This window comes from Engystomops pustulosus, chromosome 10, assembly GCF_040894005.1.
Source record: "Engystomops pustulosus chromosome 10, aEngPut4.maternal, whole genome shotgun sequence".
Lineage (NCBI taxonomy): Eukaryota > Metazoa > Chordata > Amphibia > Anura > Leptodactylidae > Engystomops > Engystomops pustulosus.
The window spans coordinates 87,734,128-87,759,761 of NC_092420.1; the positions used below are offsets into that span (position 1 = coordinate 87,734,128).

Below are 25,634 nucleotides of genomic sequence, written 5' to 3' on the forward strand. Positions count from 1 at the left end.
TACCTGCAGGATAAGGTGTAGGATACCTGCAGGATAAGGTGTAGGATACCTGCAGGATAAGGTGTAGGATACCTGCAGGATAAGGTGTAGGATACCTGCAGGATAAGGTGTATGATACCTGCAGGATAAGGTGTATGATACCTGCAGGATAAGGTGTAGGATACCTGCAGGATAAGGTGTAGGATACCTGCAGGATAAGGTGTAGGATACCTGCAGGATAAGGTGTAGGATACCTGCAGGATAAGGTGTAGGATACCTGCAGGATAAGGTGTAGGATACCTGCAGGATAAGGTGTAGGATACCTGCAGGATAAGGTGTAGGATACATGAATCCTGGACCATGCACAGGTCGGGTTACATGGACAGCGACGTTTCGGTGCAAATCTACACCTTTTTCATGCTTGAAAAAGGTGTAGATTTGCACTGAAACGTCGCTGTTTGATGGAATAAAGGATTCCCACTTTTCTACATTATTGGAGTGCTGCCTCTTCACTATCTATATTGAGGACCCATGCCAAGGGATCATCAGCTACTGCACCAACTATCGGCTTGTGCTGCTCTGGACTTTTTTTAGATAGATAGAATAGAAGAGAGATAGAAGATTGATTGATAGATAGATAGATATGAGATAAATATCATAGATAATAGATCGGAGATAGATATAGTAGAAGAAAGATAGAAGATCGGGTGATTGGCAGATAGATGAATGGATAGATAGATAGATAGATAGATAGACAGATATATAGATAGGAAAGAGACAAATTGTAGAGATAGATAACTAGACAGATAGATTAAAAAAAACGGCAGCTCTCCAAGATAGGGGCAGATTTACTTACCCGGTCCGTTCGCGATCCAGCGGCGCATTCTCTGCGGTGGATTCGGGTCCGGCCGGGATTCACTAAGGTAGCCGTCCACCAGGTGGCGCTGCTGTGCTGAAGTTCCCCGGAGGCGCGCTGGAATGCCCTGAAATTCAACGGCCTATACCTGGTGAAGGTAAGTGTAATTTTCGCAACACATTTTTTGTCTTAAATGCGGCGGTTTTTCCGAATCCGTCGGGTTTTCGTTCGGCCACGCCCCCCGATTTCCGTCGCGTGCATGCCAGCGCCGATGCGCCACAATCCGATCGCGTGCGCCAAAATCCCGGGGCAATTCAGGTACAATTGGCGCAAATCGGAAATATTCGGGTAACACGTCGGGAAACCGCGAATCGGGCCCTTAGTAAATGACCCCCATAGTGTCCAAAAGTGACGGGGTGTCTTTATTCCATGTGCACATGGAATAAAGACACCCCGTCACTTTTGGACACTATCTGGAGTGCTGCCGTTTTTTTTTAAATTTAATATTGGGGCTCTCGGGCCAGAGAGCATCTGGACTTTGCACCCACCAGGATTGCTGTGCTGCTCTGAACTTTCAAGTTTCTAGACAGATAGATGATAGATATATAGACAAGAGATAGATGATCAGCATCTTCACCTGGACATTCACCCAAGGGATAATAAAGGAGCAATACATCCTCTGCCCACAAAATTCCACATGCAGGGGGCCCCTTTAGGACAGGGGGCCCTGGGCAGATTTCCAGTTTGCCACCCTCTAACGCCGGCCCTGGTTACAATGATGTTTGTCCTTAGCACTGTGTTCGGTCTGTGAAGTTCGCACGGCTATGGTCGTGTGTCTCTGGGCCATAGACATGCAAAATAATCTTCTGTAATAAAAAAAATCATGAACTGAATATTTCTGCTTGTAGGACTTTTACAACCAGAATAATGGCCTACACCAAGATGTAAGCCTAATGGACCCTACTGTAGTTGATCGGACCTTTTGGGCTCTGTTGGAGTTAATTCTTGTTAGCATTTAGTGCTTTTATTACTTTTGTTTTTCCTATAATGAAAGGCCAGGCACTTATATGAAAACAATTAATTACCATATATACTCGAGTATAAGCCTAGTTTTTTAGCACACAAAAATTTGCTGCAAACCCAAACTCGGCTTATACTCGAGTAAAAAAATATAGGTTTTACCAGGTTTTTGTGGTAAAATTAGGGGCCTCGGCTTATACTTGGGTCGGCTTATACTCGAGTATATACAGTAATTCTTCTATGCCTCTTTTTTATGGACAAAATAGGGAAACTGTCATATGTGGGACATATACACAAATGCCACCAATGTCTCGCCTCAGTCTTATGTGTTATACTTTGCTCTGAATTATTTAATATTTTTTCACAGGTCATATATAAGAAGGAAATCATCTATTATGTACATGCATGACTTTTCCATTAAACGTAAGAATATTTGATCTGATTTGCGTTAGGGATTACGAAGCCGACAGAAGCCGCGTCATTATGCGAGCAAAGAGTACGATTTCCATTCCAGGCACAAACCATATAAACTACAAAGATTGGAAATAGCATAAACTGTAACTAAAGTAAAAAAAAATCAGCAAGAGCGAAATGACATTACGGTATTTATCTTCAACACACAGTCAATGACCACCATTAGAACATAGAACGTATTATCTTTTATCTGGAAGGCGGATGCGACTCTGAAAGCCGAGTCAATGGATTCCCGAACGGATCCGAAAGGTCGAAAAATGCATAAGTACAAAATAGAATCAGACTGATAAATCTTTAATATTCACATCTTCTACATTGCAGGGTTACAGAAATGTATTAGGCAAAAGTCTACATATCATTCAGACAGGCCTAGCGCTCCGAGCCCAGAATATGAAAAACCATCACTCCATCCGCATAGTGCAAGGATCCAACAATTCTAGGCACTATTCACATTTGTAGTGAAAAAAGCTGCATTTTAACATTCAAAATCATAGACCCCCCAAGCACAACACTCTCCATTACAAGTCGATGGCTGCCATTGGAGACGACCATTCAATGTGAACTCAGGGAATTCCAAGGTAGGAGAAGGGTTCTTTGGGTCAAACCCAAGTGTTGGGTTCCAGGTGGTGGACAGTAAAAGGCTTGAAGATAGCTATCCCTCCTAATCCCCTATACATATGCACTTCTGGCACTATGTCATCTACTGCAATCTAACACTGCAGACTCCTTCTGTCACCTCTGCTTTAAATGGATAATTTGAGGGAACCTGTCATCTCTCTTTCTATGTATCAGATACTAGTAGATTGTTCAGAAGCTAAATAAAAGTGTAGATAAACCCTGAACCATGATAATCTCAGCACATTGTCAGCACACAGGAATCATGAGGTGTCTGCATAGAGAGACCCCACCCACACTCTGGAATCTTACACTGATCATTGCTGAGTGATAGGAGCCAAAGCAGCAATAAAACTGAGTAAAACTGTAAAGTAAGGGGGTTAAAAGTAGTCTTTATCGTGTTAGCATCACTATGGGATTAAAATTTGAGAACTTTCTATTATGGGCAAACCCCTTTAATTTTAGATAGATTGTGGTAAGCTTAAATAAGATACAGGCAGTCCCCATGTTACATACAAGATAGGTTCTATAAGTTTGTTCTTAAGTTGAATTTGTATGTAAGTCGGAACAAGTATATTTAGTAAGTGTAACCCCAATTAAATTATTTTTTGATCCCAACTGGGTATAAAAATTTTGTTTTGGCAAAGAAACAAAGAGCAACAATAAAGCTTCATTCCAGCATGGGACTAAAGATCAGTAAATTATCATCATCCAAAGAGCTTTACCAGAGGTCACCCTGGGCAGAGAGGTCCGTTAGTAACTGAAGGTTGTCGGGTGTTTTTAAGTAAGTCGGGACTGCCTCTACATTGTCGGACTGGCCCACCAGAGTACCAGAGGATCCTCCGGTGGGCCCTGGCTCAACCTAATACTGACCCCAGAGGTCCATCAGAAAACACCACAATTTGGAGGCTGCTAGAGTATATTTCCTGGGAGATAATGAAGAGTGGGCCCGCAAATTGAATTTCTCTGGTGGGTCTAATGAAACCCAGTCCGACACTGTGCCTGTATATAAGCGAGTGCCTATAAAGCTGGGATCTCTAACTACAGTTTTGCTACAATGACTACAAAGTATATAATGTAGTCTGGCCAACCCATTCAGTCTTATCATTGGTTCGGTTTGCTGCTCTTTCCCTACCTTTATAGCTCTGCCTAACAAGGAAAGTCAGTGCACGGAGAGCTGATCTTCCATTACAGCAAGAGAAGAATTATTATAATGTATCGGATACTAAAATAAAAGTGGCTATAGTAAGGGAGTCTAGAGGACGCTAACTCTGGTTACTTGCCACTTGTCTGCAGTCAAAAGTATAGCAATTATTGTTACCTTATATACTCGAGTATAAGCCTAGTTTTTCAGCACAAAAAATTTGCTGAAAAACCCAAACTCGGCTTATACTCTAGTCAAAAAAATAAATATATCTAAACTCACCTTTCCGGCGACCCCTGTATATCTTCTGTGCGATCTGTCCGTCAGCGGCAGCAGGCTATATACACTGGGGCAGGGTCTGGCAGGCTATATACACTGGGGCAGGGTCTGGCAGGCTATATACACTGGGGCAGGGTCTGGCAGGCTATATACACTGGGGCAGGGTCTGGCAGGCTATATACACTGGGGCAGGGGCTGGCAGGCTATATACACTGGGGCAGGGGCTGGCAGGCTATATACACTGGGGCAGGGGCTGGCAGGCTATATACACTGGGGCAGGGGCTGGCAGGCTATATACACTGGGGCAGGGTCTGGCAGGCTATATACACTGGGGCAGGGTCTGGCAGGCTATATACTGGGGAGGCTGTGACCAATGCATTTCCCACCCTCGGCTTATACTCGAGTCAATATGTTTTCTCAGTATTTTGTGGTAAAATTAGGGGCCTCGGCTTATACTCGGGTCGGCTTATACTCGAGTATATACAGTATGTGCTGCTCCTAAAACTCTATAAAATCTCATGTTCTTGTTCATTTGGAAATATACAATAATTCTGGTAATAATAGAGAGACACTGGCAAGTGGGACGGCACAAGAGGAATCCTCGATCTGATCCAATTCTTCCGTCCCTTTGTAACGTTACAATGATTCTAAACGCAGTCGATTGTAATGTTTTTTGTCTTGATCAAGATAATTTCTGCGAGTTACAGAGTTCGCTGCGAGAACAAGAAAAATTAATTTCTATTTAAATAACTGAAGTTAATAAGACGTTCGTGACGAAGAAAAGGGGAAAAAAAAGAAGGTAAAGATATCTCATGTTGGCAAAACAATTATTTCGCTCAGTCGTTCCACTAAAAAGGTATTAAGAAACAAATTACATTTCTATATCTGTATTCTGTGTCAGTGCTGCAGTGTCTGGCTGGAGGAATAAAGCAGATATACATTGTTCTCTGTAGGCCGGTGTTACTCTATTGTGTTATTCTGTAACATTCACTTTATATAATACATTTATATAACAAATAAAATGCACAGGTAAGTAGTCCCTCACTTGTATCGCTTCTTAGAAACCACCTGATTTAAGGGGGTTGTCTGAGATTAGCCTTTAGACCTTTACTTACCTCCTCCGGCACTCCCGCCTGACGAGCCCACTCATCCCAAATTCCCAATGCTGTCGGCCGGAAGATGTCAGGCAACAAGGTGCTATGCCATTGGAAAGAAAAAGGAGCTCATTACCAAAGGACGGAGTGCAGGACACCGGGAGCGCCAGAAGAGGTAAGTTAAGGTTTACTTTTTTTATCCAACCCAGCAACCCCCACCCTGGCCACCACATTATTTTTGTCTAATCTCAATAATTATTTATTTATATAAAGAGCCCATGGGGATCACAATCTAATCAACCTACCATTATGTTTTGGAGTGTGGGAGGAAACCAGAGAACCCAGAGGAAACCCACGCAAAAACGGAGAGAACATACAAACTCTTTGCAGATGCTGACCTGGGTGGGACTTGAATTTAGGACCCGAGCGCTGCAAGGCTCATACGCTCTCTGCATCCAGCCAGCACACCTGAAAGTCTGCAAGCAGCGAATATTTCTACACCAGGTAGCATGGGCCGGATGCATCAGGAGGCCTAAAGCTACATTCCCACACACGTATGGGGGACGTATATACGTCTGACGTATATACGGTGTATATACGTCCCCCATACATGGCGTGCGGGAGCGGTACGGTGCAGCAAGTGTACCGTTCCATTCCTGGGGGAAATGTCCTATCTCTCTCCCGTAATACGCCACCGCGGCCATTTATAACTATGGAGAGGGGCGGGGGTGAGCGGCCTTCACCCCCTCCTCCTCTCCCCGGCGCCAAAGTGTGAATATAGCCTAAGCCGAAGGGACGTGTATTTCATCATATGTCGCAGCATAAGTGCATGCATATGATAAATCTCCCTCCTTGAGGTTATGCTGTATATGCCCCTAATCTGGAGACAGAGGTATTACTTGATGCCAATGGTCCTTAGTTGTAGATGCCAGTGAACGTAAGATACACAGACAACTCAAGTGACGCTCCCCTTTCAGCCTCTGAAAGCTCATTTGCATAGGAGGGAATGGGGTATAATCTGCTGATGAGTGCATTGAAAAATGAGGCAAAATAGCATCAAAGGAAAGAATGAGTTGAAAGGAGGAGCTGTTTTTTCTTCATTTTCTGTGTATAAAGGACACCTGTCAGCTAATTAAAATGAACGAGCTGCACATACTAAAAGCATATCCCTAGCCCTCTGCCAGTTATGTTACTGAGAAAAGCCTATCTTTATCGGAACGTACCCTAAAGCTCTGCCACACTGTTGGACGTAGCGGTCCTGTGTATTAATGAGGGGGCCAAAGCAGTCACCGCCGGCACCTGGTGTGGGAGTGGAGGGGAGTGCCTGGACCGCCCCCTCATGAATGCTGTACTGCCAGAACATAGGTCCGTTGATCGGGCCACTACACAGGTGTCAGATACAGTATTATTGATGATTCTTGCTCTTTAGAACACCAAGAGGAGGAAACCCAAACCCCAACGTTAGGGTCCATTCATCCAGAAGTTCGGATTCCGGTCACCCCAGGCTGATAATACCACTGACCTATGGGTCAGAAATACACATGCTAAAATGTGGCAGAAAAAAAGATAGAAAAATAATGAAATATAAAAGAAATCCAAAACATTTTACGAAGACTGAGAGAAGAGGCAACAACTTGACGCCAGGTGCCTAAGACCTTGCACTCATAAGTGGCCATGACTAAGAGTGTCGGATGACACTAGAAACGCGTTGGCCGGAGTAGGCTAACCCATACCATTTGCAGTTCTGCTGTGCTGTGACTACGACGGTAGACGCATTTTTATCACTAATTTTTCTCTGATTCGGACTACGGATCCATAATAAAGTAAAAAAGGTTTTCACCATCCGGATGCCGCACGCTGGATTATTTCTTCTTCCTTCAAGTACTCATAAGTGACTGCCTCACAGCAGCGATGGGGGGTGTCTCCGGGACCACAATTGCTTGTTTTAGCACCTCGGCGTGATGTGTGCACTTCTAAACGAAGGGGAAAGCCTGTGAAAGAAGACATCACACCTCCCAGGAGCACCGTGCCCTTATGCACTGCACAAAGGCCTAGAAAATCCCAAGCTACAGACAACATATTTATTACTTCTCTGCTTCCAACACCCGATATCAGGAACTTCATTCCCGAAACCGTTAAGAATTCTAAAAGGGACACAAAAAAGCTTCCCTGTCCGCAGCTCGTACAGCGATTGGTACAAAGCTCCGGATACTATCTGGTTACAAAACATTATCCAAGGTCCTTGACCAACAAATCAATCTAAATTTGCAGGAGTTTCAATGAACTAAATGGCATATTTTAAAGATCTACCAGGAACATTGTAACTGACAACACTTAAAGGGGTTTTCCCACGAAGGAAAGTTAGTCCCTATCCACGGAATAGGTCCTAACTTGGTGATCAGTGGAGGTCTCAGTGCTGAGACCCCCACAGATCACGAAAACGAGGGGTCGGACCCCTCACCGCTCCTCAGACTAATGGAGCAGGCGGCCGCGCATGACCATTCTGCTCTATTCATCTCTATGGAGCTGAGGGAAATTACCAAGTGCAGTGCTCACCGATCTCCATAGAGATTAATGGAGCAGAACGGTCATGGGTGGCCATCTTCTCCATTAGTCTGAGGAGCAGGGAGGGGTCGGTGGAATCCCTAGTTCTCGCGATCTGCTGGGTTCTGAGCAATGAGACCCCCACTAATCAGCAAGTTAAGCCCTATTCCGTGGATAACTTGCCTTTGTGGGGAAAACCCCTTTAAAGGAAATCTACCACTAAAATCCATCATGATAAATCAGGAACACTTAGGCCCCTTTCACACTTGCGTTTTTCACGTGCGTTTTCTGCGCATGCTTTTGACGCACACAACTTGTATTGCACCCTGACCCATTGTAACCAATGGGTCTTTTCAGACTTGCATTTTTTTTTACGCGCGTTTAAATCTCGACATGCTCTACTTTTGCAAGTCACGCGCGTGAAAAACGCACCATACAAGTCTATGGAGATGCATCGAAAACGCATTGCACTCTGAGACACTTGCAAGTGCAATGCGTTTTTCACGCATCAATTGCCATAGAAAAGATAGAGCTCAGTCCTGAGTCCATTTCACGAAAAAAACGCATTGAAATTGCATTGAAAATGCGCATGAAAAACTGAGACACTGAACAAACTCTGACTGAAAACTGATTGCACCCTGATGTAAAATGCGCGTTTTTCACTGACCAAACCCTGATCGCCCCCTGATGAAACTCTGACGTGATCTGCAACGCAAGTGTGGAAGGGGCCTCACTCATAGATCCAGGCACCGGGACTGTGGTCAGGTGACCTCATTCCTCCTAGAATCAACTTTTAAAGCTCTGGGGAGTGTTACCAGAGCCACTCTGCGATATGGCTTCACGGGCTGTCACACTGTGAAGGAGCAGTTCTCTCCTTCCACTGTGTGACATTACCGCGGACAGAGGGAGGGGAGAAGTGCATTAGGAGCCTGTAAAGCTACAGCATGGAAGGGCTCTGGTAACACTCCCCAGAGCCCTTCTGGCTCACTAGCATAATTATAAAAGTACAGAAGTCCCTAATTTATCATGTTGGATTTTTCATGGATTGTGACAAACCCCATGGGGGCAGGAAAAAAAATAAATTTGATAAATAAATGGAATTGATAAATAAATGTAATGCAAGCCCACTGCAGCCAATCAGTGATCTCAGTGGACGTCACATGTTCTACATCACTGGAGTCCACAGAGTTCCCTAATTGGTGGCTAATTTGACCAAAATTTGATCTTTCGATATTTTTGGGGAATCTTCGTTGAATCGGAGCTTTGATGTTATGCTCATCCCTATTGGTAACCTTCCATTTTCTTCTCATAGATATCCACTACTTATACCCTGCTTCCCCCTGACCTATAGGATCTGTAGTATACACTATTAATGGGATTTCTTTTAATAAAACAAATAACCCTTAAATTAAAATCATTGGCTAAATCTGAAACAAATTGATTAACAGCTACTTGTAATTAGTGAAATACATCTCCCCTTGTACATATAGCAGTGTATATGTCTACATTCGGAGCAGCTTCCATAAATCACGGCCAACATTCATTATTCTTAGAGTAAAACTGAATACGAGGGATCAATTTTCATTGTATTAGCCACGTGACGTTTTCATCCCGGCTTTTGGAATTACATCAGCTAACGTGCATGGATTTTCTATAAAAGTGAAATACATACTTGGTCGGATGACTGTGACTAGTCAGGGCCGGCTTGGGTACAATGTGTGATAGGACGACAAAACAGAGAGCTCAAAAGCAAAACCTCCGTCAGGAGAAAATTACAGAGAAGACATAATCCGCATCTACAGCCGGAAGATCAAAAAGGTCCAAAACCGAAGGGCCTAAAATAATGTATTGTTATGGCTCACGTAGGATGTAATTACAGCTACATTGTAACAATTTATTTACAAAATACAGTCATTCTGAATATTATTTGTATATAATTTGCCCAACTGTTAACGTCCAGTTGTCACTTTATTCATAATGTAGACCTATAAGAATATTAAAAATTTTATCAAGAATATATACTATATTTTTCAGACTGTGTGATGCATTTTTCAGAAAGAAAAAATCTTGCTTAAAAAGTGCCTGCGTCTTTTAGTCCAAGCTGCCAGACCCTCCTGATCGTTGTCCTGGAGATTGTGTGAAGCGCTGACAAAGCATTTCACCCGATCTCTGAGAGAGCGGATTCTCTGCACTGCTCTCTCCCTCTCCCACTGACCCAACAGGAGCGTTACTGTAAGTCCTAGGGCAGTGATGGGCAACCTTTTGAGCTTGGCGTGTCAAAATTCGCCAAAAAACCAAGCATAACTCGGGTGGTGTATCACCTTGAAAAAAAAAACATAATTTTGTGATATTTATAGTTTAAATAACAAATATGTATAATTATTTAACTTCTAGGGTACTTTAACCCTAGGTTGTCTAAGTGATCCTACCATGTACCAGTATGGCAGTATATGGGGATTTTCCACATCATCTATTTATTACAATGTGCAAATCGCACATTGTAATAGATCGTTTCAATCAGACACGTGTGAAAAGCTTAGCAACCTGCAAACTTTGTCATGACAGTTCACAGGTTATAGCTGTAACGATGTCTTGTATGTATGATGAGAGTGGTTGTCCTCCCTCATCCCTGCTGTGGAGATGGTCAGTGTAGAGGTGACCTACCACAACGACTCTCCCCAGCACAACTATCAGGAGCTGCAGGGGAGTTTCTGGAGTTGATGGTCGGGTCACTTCTCCTGGTGCTGAGCCCCGGGATGATACCTGTGCTGACTGGAGACACGAGGCACAGCTCACACAGGAGGAGGGGCCGGCCCAGTGGAGGAAGAGGAGGAGGAAGTGCTGTGAGCTCAGTGCATGGCAATCTCTCAGCCTCCCGGCTACTTCACCTGGTCTTGTAGGAGCCGAGGATGAAACTTAACTCTCCGGCAGCCGCGTGTCACTGAAAATGGCTGGGTGTGTCAGCACTGACACGCGTGTCATAGGTTGGCCATCACTGTCCTAGGGTGATGTCAGAAGCATGTGACTGATCACATGATTCCTACATCACTGCAAGGTCCTTAAAAGGAACCTGTCGCCACATTTTTCACAAATAAAGCTAGTGAGAGGTTCCAATAGAGCCCTGTTATCTAAATGACACCCTCATTTTAGCCAAAAATAGTTTTCAGCACATCCACATAAAATAAACTTTATTTTATCTTACCTGACATCAAAGGGGGCGTCTCCTGCTTGGTTGGCCCCTCCCATCTACCCTTCCCCATGCCACATGTGGAGGCTGCTGTGATTTTATGTGATCAGAAACATACATGGGGTACATTTTGCAAATGTTGGGTAAAAGAACTTTAGATGACATCACCATGGTCATATAACATGAAGTGCTCAATAATGTAACAGAACTCTCTCAATGTTCCAAAAAGGCACTGTGTGAAACATTTGACACAGCTTTTTCTACCCCTTATAATAAGTAATCAGGGCTGTATATATTTCTGTAGTTGAATATTGGCAGACAGTGCCTAAGTACTAGTTCCATACAGCAGCATGTCCTAGGAGAGACCTGTCAATCAGGAACAAGGAGGCGGGGCAATGCAAGTAAAACTTAATATGTCGGACTCCATTAATATCATCAGGTGAGTTGCATATAAGTTGACAAACTAATTTTTTTTTAACATTGCAGCCATGGAAAGGAACCATTTAGGGATAAGGGCAATGCCTCTCAATCATAGCTTTTTTTATAAAGTACTGTATTTATTTTGGGTGGCTTAATTTAAATTTTTCAAACCATTTCATGCTGCCACGGGGTGGGGCCAGAGAAGTACTGGGTACTGGGTATGAAGAAGAGCTGTGTGAGTAAATGGATGTAGCAGGGCTGTGTGTGAGTGTGTGCATGTAGCAGAGCTGTGTATGCTGTGCTTATGTGTGACCAACAGGGATTTTTAATTAGTGTCAAATATATTTTTCCTTCTCTTCGATGACTAATTCTGGGGTACATCTTATAGTAAGGTATGTCTTATAGTCCGAAAAATATGGTCATTTTATTTAAAGTACATCTACCATCACTTTTATTAGGACTTCTTTTATTATAATCCTGTACGCCGCAATTTCAGCAATATAGGGTTATAAAAATTATATTAATCAGTCTGGAGCAGTCCGGCTCAGATCACCGAGCATCTCTGAGCACCTCGGCTTATAATTTATTTACTCCCCCATTACTCCTCAAGTCCTGCCTGGCCCCTAACGTCACCTGCTTTATGCACTGTGGAAGGACAGGACCAGACAGGATTTGTAGAATAACGGGGGGTGTGAATATATAATAACATGGGGCGCTCTGAGCCAGACATCATAAGATTAAAAAAAAATCCAATTCTTGGCCCGATTTGTGCCGGAACTGCTCAGCTTAATATGGAGATGGGAAGAGTTAGGAGCTCTCATCCCTCCCATCTCCACCGGATCAAAACAGGACCCAAAATTCACTTGCTTTGCGCCCAATTTGTGCACACATTAGGGCTTATTTACTTAGGGTGATGGCACACGTATGCGTTTTCAATCCGTTTTCAATGCGTTTTTAAGCAAAACGGGCCAAAAACGGATTGAAAACGCATACGTGTGCCATCACCCTAAGGTCCACGGACACACTATCGTCTGACTTTCCAATGTTTTCGGGTTTTGCACGGCTGTGACAGATATTTAACAGGGGATTGTGTCGCATGCGCCATCGGTTTCTGTCGCAACCGCGCTGCTTCCATGGGACACAAATCGGGGGGGGGGTTTGGTGCCGTCGGACGTTCCGACTGATCGTGTACTCCGGCGGACCTGAGCAGGGAAGCGACACTTGCAGGATATCGGGCGCACGATCTTAGTGAATCGCGGCATAGTGCATTATAGCCGGACAATGCACTTTCTGTGAACTCCTCCGGACGGGTAAGTGAATGTGCCCCATTAGTTTTAGAGAAATAAACGTTCCTTTACTAACTTCATATTTTATACCTATATCAGAAAAAAAAAATCCAAAGCTTCCAGCAAAATTTTGTTTATTTTATATTTTCTCCAATCATGTGAATGGCGGGACGCGTCTCATTTGCATGCATCCTGCCACCAAACAAATGATGTTCTAGCGAGAATGTTCCTTTTTTTTTTTTTTTTTGGTTGCAAAATATTTTTCAATTACTACATTTTACAGGCAGCTAATTCACAATTTTTTACGCTGAGGCAGAACATTTTACCTTCGGATTTGTAAGACGCTAAATGACTGACTGTAAATACTGTTATTTGTTATGTGCTGCAGAAATGAGCTAGTTGAGCAGCAGACAGAATCTATTTATAATTTGCCGAAAACTGGCAACCAGTTGTACGAGATAGACTAATGGAAATGTCACTTAAAATGACAATACATTTAACTGTTTGAAGGATGGCGCTCGGATCGGGCGTGCGGCATTGTACTTGTCAGATAAAGACGATGGAAAAATTAGCCCTCAATGTACTTTCCGGAAAATAGAAAATGCTGGAAAAGTGTATTTGCATATTGTGAACCTCCATGATCATTATGTGAAGCGGTAGGGAGCAAATAACCTAATATTATAACATGACATGTAAAAGAATATTTCTGTGATGTTAGAAAGAAACTGTAAGTTCTATAGAAACCTTCCAACGGTTCCAAACTTTGACAGAGCTTAAAGGGAACCTGTCAGTTATACTAAACCAAACTAACTAAACACATATTTGACTATTATAATACAGCCGTACAACTATCCCTATATTGTTCCTCCCCATGCCTAGAAAGTTCAACAGTCCATTCGAAGTTAACTCACCATCTATTCTAGGCATAGGGGTCTGATGGGGTCCCACGTACCTTTGTCGGACCCCCCGTCGCTCCGCCAGACTGTGGATAGGGCCTAACTTTTGTTTGTGGGAAAACCCCTTTAAAGGTCTGCCTCCACCCCTCAAACATTATAATCTGCTGTCAGCATGTTGTAGAGAAATGGACAGTGATCTAAAAAAAAACCTTCAGTATTTCTGTCTATCAGACTGTTGCTGAGACATTTCCCATTTAATCCATATGCTAATGAGGCAGTTGGAGCACCCAGGGCATGGCCTTAGCACCTGGAGCACTGCTATTCCCTCCTGGACTGTTACCCTCTCTGTTAGTAAATAAGAGATTTGCCATGTGAGAAGGATGGGGTCACACTGGAAGAAGATGGAAGTGATTTTGATGGGAACAGCAGTGCCCCAGAGGCTTAGGACACACCAGAGTGCAGCAACTGCTTCATTAGCATATGGATTTAACAGGGAGTATCTTGGAAATGCCAACATGTCCATAAAAAAATAAAGGTATATTAGAAATCACAGAGCATTTCTTTACAACATGCTATCATAATGCTGTATAATGCTTGCTGGGGTTGGACTCCATAAACCTTTTCATACTAAACAAAATTAATAAATACATATAAAAGTAAAAAAATGTATTCTGCCACCTGCCTTAGATACCTTGCATGTCTGGAGAGTGCAGCCCGTGACAAGCAGCAGTCTAATATGAGTGCATTCAGCGGAGCAAAGCGCTTCTACAAGTGATAATTATAACACAGGCGAATCTCTCTAAAAATACCCCCATTTTACGCCTGCACATAAACTACTTTTACATTGTGTTTTATGCTTGTGTGGACACAATTATTTTGCACTTCCAGTCATTTTATACATTATTTGTGCGGAATGTTTCATTTTACTTCACAATTATGTTGTTTCTATGCAACTGGGGGGAAAAAAATGATCCTTTATAAATAGCAGCAGCAGCACTTGGTAAATGAGCCAATTCATTGCCCTATGGCATCAAAAATGATACTGCACGCTGGATGACGGAGCCCTGCACATGCCTCTCCGTGCAGCAGAGCGGCTTCCTCAACCATTCTGAGATATAGCGGCCGCTGCATATTATATGGCAAACTTACATTTACATAATTAGAGGTTTTTTTACATATGAAGGATGAAAAAAACTGAAAAAATATCCTTCCTGGCATTTATCATTCTACATTATGTAATCTTTTGGAAAGAAAAGTAGAGTAAATAAAAGAGAACCTGTCACTAGCTTTTACCCCAATGAACTGCCAGCCCCCTCATGTAGGGGGTGAAATGTATTTTGTAGAATTCCGTCTTTTATGTGAAATCTTGCCCCTTTTACCTATATAAAAATCTCCTCCGAAGTCAGGCAAATCTGACTCTTCTCACCTCATTTTCACATGAGAGGAGTTAAATATAGTGGTTGCAGGAGTAGTGTCACTTCAAATGAGCTTATCTTCTGTTATGACATGTTAAAGATAGGAATCTCATCTTTCAGAACACATCAGGCTTGTGGTTATGGGAGCTACAGAACCAGAGATACAGGGGGTCATTTACTAAGGGCCCGAATTGCGTTTTTACGGCGGGTTACCCGAATTTTTTCCGTTTTGCGACGATTTTCGCTGAATTGCCCCAGGTTTTTGTCACACGTGATCGGATTGTGGCGCATCGTCACGGGCATGCACGCGACGGAAATCGGGGGGCATGGCCGAACGAAAAACCAGACGAAAAACCGCCGCATTTTTTAAAGAAAAGTGTCGCTTGACACACAATTACCTGCACCCGGCCCAGCCTGGTGAAATTCAGTGCATTCCGATGGACTTCATCGCAGCAGCGACAGCTGGTGGACGTCGGAGGAACTACCTTAGTGAATCGCCGGAAAACCCGAATCCTCCGCACAGAACACGCCGCTGGATCGCAAATGGACCGGGTAAGTAAATCTGCCCCACAGACAGCTAAAGACTTACTTGGAAATGCAAACTTCAGATAAAGATCCAGTTACCAAGTGTTTTTATCTGCCTATAGGTCCAGTTCATATTAGCCTGATGTTATCTGAAAGATGAGATTCTTATCTTTAATATGACACATGAAGCTTGTTTTTAGGGACTAAAGAACAAAAGAAAGGGGCATCTGAAGTGATACTACTCCTGTAACCACTAAACTTAACTCATCTCATGTGAAAATGAGGTGAGAAGAGTCACATTATTTTATAACCCACCTGAGGGGGCTGTTAGTTTAGTGGGGGAAAACCTTCTGATCTGTAGTGTTCCTTTTGTGGGAACCCCCATGGATTATGAGAATGGGTTCTGTTGTTCCCCATAGAAATGTAGTGGCAGGTCGGACATGAGTGCTGCGGGAACTAACAGATATAGCTTGGTCCTACGCTTGCCATTGGGATGAGTAGAGCAGCAGGTAGCATGTGCGTCCAGCAGCTCTATTTGTTGGTGGTACAATAGACCCCCCGTTCTTGTGATTTGAGGAGGTCTTACCACTAGGACCCTCACCGATCCGTAAGGTATCCAATATCCTATGTATAGGAGACAGCCTGTTGTGACTAGACAATGCCTATTCAAAATCTCCATGTTATCTCCTATCTATACTAATGAATGGGGGTCTAACTGTCTGGATCCCCAATGATCATGAAAACAGGGGTCCTGTCTGTTACCTCTAATGAATGAAGTGTCAAAAAGTCATATTAGGACCCCCATTTTTGGGAGGTCCCAACTTATCCTCCCCTGCAATGTAGGTAGAACCTTGGATCAAACCCTTTATGGCAAACAGGTTGATAATTTTGACTTTTTTTTTCTAGCTTTTATATTTTAAAAACATTTTGCTTTTTATTTTTTCATTCTTCAGTATTGTCAGCTGCAGTGGGCTTAGTCACTAGTGTAATACATTGCATTACTTCTGTAGTGCATATATTATGCCTGTCAGCTTCACACTGACAGGCACACTACACATAGGACTTCAAAGGGATCAGTAATTAGAAAAAGATGGAGGATGTCAGCACTTTTATCAGGCCTTACTACTACTCACTGGCACCGAGTATATTGCAGATTTCTGATACAGGTGACCGTGCCTCTATCAAACCTCTGAGATGCCGGGGTCATTAGTGGCTACAGCATCAATGTTAACTCATTAAGGAGAGCCCTTTTTCAGGCTCCCACAGAGAATAGTGTGCACATTGCCAAAGAGTTTAATAAAACTGTCCTTTTCTGATAAAAAACATTTAGATAAAAGTTTACCTTTGTCTCTGCAGAGCAGTGTCCTGTGTCCCATGGGAGGGGTCAGTGAGAAACATTTACCAAACACCAGGCGAAGTCATGCATCTATTTCAAATAGATGGGATATGGGTGGGTTTTTTTTACCGTATATACTCGAGTATAAGCCGACCCGAGTATAAGCCGAGACCCCTAATTTCAACACAAAACACCGAGAAAACCTATTGACTCGAGTATAAGCCGAGGGTGGGAAATGCATTGGTTACAGCCTCCCAGTATATAGTCTGCCAGCCCCTGTAGCATACAGCCTGTCCAGCCCCTGTAGTAGGAAAAAAAATAACACTGTACTCATCTTTCCGACGTCCCCCATAGGTCCTCTTCTGTCTCAGACTGTCCCAGACAGAAGAGGACCTACGGGTGACGTCAGAAAGGTGAGTTTTGTCTTTATTTTTTTAGTTGACTCGAGTATAAGCCGAGTTAGGGTTTTTGAGCACAAATTTTGTGCCGAAAAACTAGGCTTATACTCGAGTATATAAGGTATTTGAAACAAACACATGACGGAGCGGTTTCCGGCTTCTCTCTGGCCCCTCCCATGGGACACAGGACTGTGCTCTGCAGACAGAGAAGTAAACTTTAATCCAACTTTTCTCTTCATCGGAAAAAGACAGTTTTTTCTAAAAAACACTTTGGCAATGTGCACACTATTCTCTACGGGGACATGGGGGAGCCAGAAAAAGGGCGCCTGATGACAGGTTCCCTTTAAGATTGAAGGATCACGGCAGCAGGATGGATGTAAGATGCCAGAATCCTGTGTACACGGCGCGGGCACCATCCCATGGAGCTGATTCTCTCCTCATACCAGCGCAGGCACTGCTGAAAATGATACATGAACAGGTTAGGTATAAGACCATAAAAACCCCGACTACCAGAAGGACTGCAACTTCCAGCCGCCCTCTAATTACCATTACCATGCAAAAAAAGTCTATTTTATGGTTCAAACAGATAAAAGTGCGGCTTTTCCATACTTTTCTCTATTTTTCTTACGAAAAAAATATGTCCTCATTAAACGAAAAACATTTCATAAGAATGAGCAAAGTGAAAGAGAAAAATCACAGCTCTTCCTGACACAACTCCTACACGGAGCTGATTATAGACGCACAACCATGCAGGGACCTTTGTCTGGAGATTAACTCCTGATATACCAACCGCGCAGCAGGTCACAGGCGACACAAGTCCAAGGACAGGGGCTTTAAGGGATGGTATGGCACCAAACATAGAAATATTCTGTAAATATCAAAGTTACGAATTTACCTTTAAAGGAAAACTACCATCAAAATCGATCATGATAAACCAGGGACACTTACTCCAGGCACCTGGACTGTGCTAATCTTCTTATATTTGTTATCCATGGCCTCTTTCCTTCTAAAATCAAGTTTTAAAATTATGCTAAGGATCCTGAAAGGCTACTGGATGCTTCTTAGAGCCCTACTATGCTGCAGATTCAGAGGCTGTTACACTGTCTCACCCTCCTCTTTTAACTCCCTCTGGCTGATGTAATCTTATTACAGCATAGGAACTTTCAGCACACAGTGGTTATCAGAGTCATTTTGTGCTGTAGCTTTACAAGCTGTTACACTGTGTAGGAACACTTCCCCCTACCCAACATGTGACATAACAGCAGGCAGAGATAGAAAAGATAGAAAGAGCTGGGGGAGAAGGGAAGCAGGGAAGTGCTATTGCACATTGTAATAGCCAGTGAATCTGCAGCACCGAGGGACAATGGGAACTGCCCCAGACTCATTAGCATAATCGTAAAAGTTGATTTTGATTAGATGCATATTACACTGACAGACATGACAGACAGAAGCGTACAGACTGTTACACAGTGAGCTCTGCTACATCTGTGTTCTCATGTGTGCCTGCCTCCCCCTTCCCCCAGATCACTTATCTCCTTGTAGTTTGCAGCTCCTCTCTGCTCACCATGTGCTGACAGGATGTGAGTGTCTCTGAGCTCCATGCAGGGGGAGTGGCTACAGGCTTAGAGCAAAAAGAAACAGAAACTCAGCAAGCACGGCTGTTACACAGAAATCCAAGATGACGGTCTGACTCTGTGTCAGAAGTCAGAAGTTACAGGGTCGTGTCTAGGGGCAACTGAAATAGTGTACACCAGGACTGATAGAGACAGGTTGGAATTATATCTGTGAAATACTGTATTTTTGTTAATAACTGTGAATTAGAGACTGTGTTGTTGTGTTATCCTCAGTACATATAAGAATCTTTAAGGCTCAAAACAACACGGCGCTTGCACGGATCCCTAATATAACAGTATAAATAGGCACTTTTACTACTTAAAATTATCCTACTGCACTTCTACTGCGCATAATAATTACTATATATTATTACAATTACTATTTACCCCTCATACCTCTGCAATAATCTTATAAACTATAATCAAACTTTCTTCCAAACTCCAAATAACTGCTCCATCAGTCTACCCCAGAGTAGCGCAGGTTAGACAGTAGTAGTAGAAAGGGGGGATAATTAATAGATAATAGTATATGATTAGTAATAGAAGCGATTTCCTGGTCTTCCCAACCCTGTAAGTGGTTAATTATCATAACAATAATCCATTAGTAATAATTAGTATTGTGTGGCAGCCCCTGACACTGCAATATCTCTTCCTAACAATAATTATTACCAGCAATTAGCAGTTTGTTGCATGGAACCCGATGTAACAAGAAAAATAAAAACGGCAAAAGCAAATACAGATATTTCATGACATGTCGGGGCGCGGATAACCCTGAGAGCTGGACCCCCCCCCCCCCCACGAATACATAATAATATTTATTATAGGAACCGTAAGTCATTGTGTCCTCTGCCCTAGAACATCCAAGCACATAGCGGGATAATCTACAGACAAGTAGTCATTAACTGGAGAATGAGGAAGAAGAGCACAAATATTATCAGAAAATTTACAGATCATTGTACAGGAAACTGGTGATTATTGATCATTTATCTCATATAAAGGAATCTACTATCAGGGATCTACTCTATGGGGCTTATTTACTAAGGTTTGCGTAGCAAACTTTCGTCGGTTTGTTTGCTGTTTTCGGGTTTTGCGCAGCTTTGAAAGGTCTTTACTAATGGTTTGCGATGGGACTGTGGCACATCTGCGCTGGCTTTCATGCGACAGAAATGGGGGGGGGGGGCGGGCCGTCGTATGATCCGACTGATTCGGATGGAGCGCAGGATTGAAGTTTCAATTTGTGTCGTAAGAAAATGCACTTACATGCACCGGGAAGAAGAAGGTGAACTCTGGCGGACCTGAGTGGGGAAGCGACACATGCAGGATATCGGGCGCACAATCTTAGTGAATCACGGCACTGCGCATGATACACGGACAATGCACTTTCTGTGAAGTCCTCGGGCCGGATAAGTAAATGAGCCCCTATATGTCTCAATTTTGGCAATATAGATCCGGTGAGGCATGCCTAAGCACCACATACTGAATAGCATAATTTTTATAACTCAGAGCCCCTTGTGTTATCATTTATTCGATCCCCTGTTACTCTTCCAGTCCCTGACGTCACCGCCTCTATGCACTCTGGACAGGCAGCACAAGTCAGGTATGTGTAAGTGCTGACTAGAGACTGTCCCTGGTATTAGAGAGGGAGAGCATCACCTGCCGTGACCTGCTGAGAATGAGTTCCATTCAAATGAATCGGGACATCAGTCATCTCTGAAAGCGCCATTCACATCCATGGAACAGACGCAGGAGTTACTACAACAAAACTGCAGTAAGTGAATTCTCCTCTAAAGGGAACCTGTCAGCAGGAATGGGATTTTTAGCTGGTGACAGGTCCCACTATGCTGATTAAAAAATACTTTTGTCACCATTCTGAATCATTGCAGTATAAGTTTAATGTATATTACCTCCCTACCAACAGCATGTGGTGAGTCCCCAGGGAGGGGCAGCTGCAGCCTGTGTGTTCCTTTGTCTCAGTCCCTCCTCCTCTACACTCATCCAGCTCCCTCCCCTCTTGCAGGAATGTGCATGGAGAAGGCAGGGGAAGGTGTGGAGTAGAGGAAGAATGCACGAGGAGACTGAGACACAGGTACACACAGGCTGCAGCTGACCCTCTCCGGGACTCACCACACACTGCTTGCAGGGAGCCAGGTAATGTGAATCAAACTATTATAAACTACTGAAATGATTCAGAATGCTGACAAAGGCATTTTTATAACCAGCACAGCAGAACCTCTCACCATCTAAAAATGACATTCCCGCTGAGAGGTGAACTTTAAAACACTGGTACATTGAGAAGCAACTGTACATGCAGAACTGACAACCATCACTGCAGCAATTGTGTGCTGTATACCAATATAATCACAGACTAGTGCTTGTCTGCCCTGTGCTTGTGAGGCCAGTTATAGTGCAGCTGTCGTGTGCTGAATACCTCTGATTGGATGCAGCAATCATGTCCTGACCACTCAGACCAGAGATTGGCTGCAGCAGTTATGTGTCATTTAAAACTGAGGCCAGACCAGTGACTGGCTGCAATAGTCATGCGTCCCATATATCAGAGATCAGTGATTTGTGTGTTGGTTACCGCTCACACCAGGTTTTGGATATAGCAGTTATGTGCCATTTACCGCCGAGGCCAGTGACTGGCTGCAGCAATCATGTGCTAATCATTGAGGCCAGTGACTGCAGCAGTCATGTGCTGACCACTGAGATCAATGCTGCAACAGTCACATGCTCTGTAACTCTGAAGCAAATGAAGCAAATTTGCTTCCAGAAAATACACTTATTGGCCCAGTAAGCATAGTTTGTGGGCCATTGTTTTAGGGGAACAGAAGACTTCAGAAGGTCACTTGAAGTAGCAAGGGGTGGGTTTGGAAGGGGTTCTAGAAAATGCCCAAATTTTACTTATTTTCATGATTTTTATGAAACCCTAACCTTTGGCAAAATCAGTAAATGACTTGCACATCCCCTTTAAGTGCGAGGACGTCAGTGCACATCAATGTGTCCCTATAAGACATAAACTCCACATACAGGACATGTACAGAGATTTGGAAATGAATATTTGCCTATAGAGGACACCTCAGGCTATGGCAGCAGTGATGTCCCCAGTAATGTCCTCACTCTGCTCCCTCTCAGGCTACTTAAAGGTGACGTCCTGCAGCGGCCCCTCCCTGACCCTCCCTTAGCACACAATGCGCACGTCATAGAAACAAAACAAGTCACAGACCCGTCTCCGTATTCCCGCAGCTCTCCGCCATCTTTGTTGTCATCGGCTGACAGATCCAGGAGACGCTCTTTTACCGTCGCTATGGCAACTGTTGACGTAAGACGTCATGACTGGGTGGAATCGACGTGCCACGTCACGAGAGTGGGCGCGGCCAGAGGCGCTGTCCGAAGTACTGGTGGCTCTAACATTAGGTTAGGCGGGGTTAGGTGATTGACGTGTGATGTCAGGGAAGGGGCGGGCGCTGACCAAGGTGCTGCAGAAGCTGGTACTCACGCTGTATGCTGCTGCTGTCAGTGTATCAATAAAGTTAATTTAAAATCACTACTTAAAAAAATTTTTAAAAAATATTAATAGAATTACTGCACAGCATTTCATATGACTCAACCCTAAAGCCACACCCACACTTTAACCCCACCACTTGCCTCCATATAATACCCCCCTGTAAAATGCCCCCGTCTTCAGCCCCCACACTGCATGTGATCCCCCCTTTTAATGCCTCCTAATGTGACCGACCAATTAACCGACCAATAGTTGTCGCCGTTTACTCATGATACCCCCTTTCCTTTGACCCACACCTAAACAGACGCTATCACCAAATATTACCGCATCAAACTACTCGCCCCCTCAGGTGAGTATGTAATGTCCCTTCTAGTATTCCACCTTTTAAATCAAATCCCACCCATCTATCTATAAAAACATCTCCTCCAACGTCATGTGCATATGAACAGAGAAGAGTCAGATTTTATCTGAGATGAGTCACTTTTAGAGGCTGCACAGGGAGTGTCACTTCAGATGCCTCCTATCTTCTCTTTCCCCTAGACACATGTTTTTAGTGTCATATTAAAGATAAGAATCTCGTCTTTCAAGTTGTATCAGGTCTGGAGATACAGGCAATGCACATCTGCCGTGTGAATTCAGACACCTTTATGTTTAGTCCTATAGAACCTAAGAATGTGCTTTTGGTGTCATGGTAAAGATAATTTTTTAGATCATATACAGGCAGTTAAAGGACATCTATCACCAGGATGAAAGACTGTATGCAAATGAGCCTGAGGGGCTCCAGGCTCCATTCACACCTATGGTGCCTGGAGGCCCTCAGGCTCATTTGCATACAGCCCCTCATCCTGCTGATAGATGCCCTTTAGAAACAAAAGTTGCGAGCTGCAGATCCGTTTCCTCCAATGTATCTCTGGTTTTGTAGTTTAGAGAACCATCAGGGAAAGATGAGATTCTTAACTTTAATATGACACCAGGCACATGTTCTTAGGTACTAGAGAACCAAAGACAGACCTGTCTGAAGTGACAATTTACCACCAGACTCTCAAAATGACTCATCTCAGGTAAATACAACTCTTCTCTGCTCATTTTTTCACATGACTTTGGAGGAGATTTCTATAGGTAAACGGTGAGTTTTCACATAAAAGAGGGAATTCTAGAAAAAAAACTACCTTAGAGGGCTAGCTTAATGGGATAAAATATGAAGTGGAAGCCTAGTACTTACCTCCTAGCGCTCAAACATAAAAATCCATGAGACTTTTGGGAGGTATGGGAATACCTCAGTGTGCATGAGACCTTCTTACTTCCCACAATGCACTGCTATCCGGTGATCCATATCCAGCAGAAGCTATGAAGTCTATGGCAATGAAGAATATAACATCTTATAATTTACAATGATCAGAAGATAAATAAAAGGTATCAGTAAGTAACCAGTAAAGCACAAGCACCATCTCATCTCTGTAATATGGAAACTCAATGCGGTGTAACACACGGGAGCTGAATGGAGAAGGTAATTTTCCAGTCTATAATCAGATTTTATACTGAGAGCTGCGCCACATTCTCTCTGCTACTTAGACACTCTTCATTGGATCTTCTCCTTTTTATTTTTTAAAAATGTGATGTATAATAAAATATATGGATTTGGAGCTGTGCTGATGCCGAGGCTCATGATTTTATATAGGAGTCAATACAGATGGGACCTGCCAAGTCCATTGATGGTGCCATGTATGTGTGTAAGCAGGTATGAACCCCCTATTATAGGGATTCCATTAAACCCCATTAGTCCCCTCAGGTATAAAATTTTCTTTCTAGAATCCCTTCTTTTAAAGGAAAACTACCATCTGTTTTTATGCATTGTGAACCAAACATACCTAGAATGTTGTAGCGACACAGAAACATATCTTGTTTAATCCCTGAACTGAGTGGTTTTGCTCAATAAGCAATGATAAAATTCAGGACCTTGGCAAAGCAGGCTGACTACATGAACATATTACAGAGAGCTTCCTGAACTGTCCAGACAGGACTAATCAACCTGAGCTGGATGACTCATGCACAGCAGCTGAGGGATGGTGCAGCGATTGATTACTACTGCCTGTCAGGGACAACACAGTGATTACATAATTCTCTGAAGCAGGGTAGGAGGAGAAGTGCTGCGCAGCCACAGCAAGACCACTCAGTTGAGGGATTAAACAAGATATGCTTCTGCATCAGTGTAGCTACAGCATTCTAAAGGTATGTTTGGTTTATAATGCATAAAAGCAAATGGTAGATTTCCTGTAAGTGAAATGTGGCCTTTTTACTTACAAAAACATCACCTCCAAAGTCATATACAACTTAGCACAGAAGAGTCATATTTTAGGAGAGATGAGTCACTTGTAGAGGCTGTAGGGGGTGTGTCACTTCAGAGATACCCATCTTCTCTTAGATGCTTTTGCAAATGTGTCACTAACACATGTCATGATCATTTACTAACACACAATGATATTAAAACCCGAATTTCAGAGTGCAGAAAACTCCACCTTAAAGGTGAAACATGATAATACGGCACAAACACCACTTGATTGGCTATTAGTACTTAATTGAACTGTGTAGTGAAAGCAGCAATAAGCAACAGGGCTTGATAAACCATCATGCAGCCTGCCATCGATCCAACTTTCATTGCACTAATGATCTGAGGTGTGAATTGCTGGCGATTAATGAGCCATTAGGAGCTGACATACTGATGTGAATTTAGGTTACCATAGAAAAAAAGTCATCACACGCTCATAACCCTCAGCTGGAATATCGGAGTACTCAGGATTAGCGTGGTTCATCCATATACAAAGGCAAACACTGCATTTAATACGCCCACTCAACCCCTGCTACATGGGAGGTAGAGCAACTTACTCGTGCAGCTTTATTTCGATAATAGGAAATAATATATGTGTACAATATACGGTATTATTTACAACTAAACTCCGCAATTAAAAGGAGCCTGACACCAGGAAAGGCTCACAGCAAATTGTGACATTCTTTTGAGGTTGAAATGGATCCTGGGGCAGTAAATACACACCC

General features: G+C 43.2%; 1 protein-coding gene across 1 annotated transcript in view; it reads right to left on the reverse strand.

The window, feature by feature from the left end:
* Nucleotides 1-22,448, reverse strand: part of AGBL4 (AGBL carboxypeptidase 4) — a 1,134,440-nt gene extending 1,111,992 nt beyond the window's left edge. The window contains exon 1 of the mRNA XM_072127046.1: nt 22,305-22,448. Within this exon, the coding sequence (XP_071983147.1) occupies nt 22,305-22,347 (43 nt within the window). The 5' untranslated portion in view covers nt 22,348-22,448. The remainder of the gene's footprint in view (nt 1-22,304) is intronic.
* Nucleotides 22,449-25,634: the final 3,186 nt, after the last annotated feature.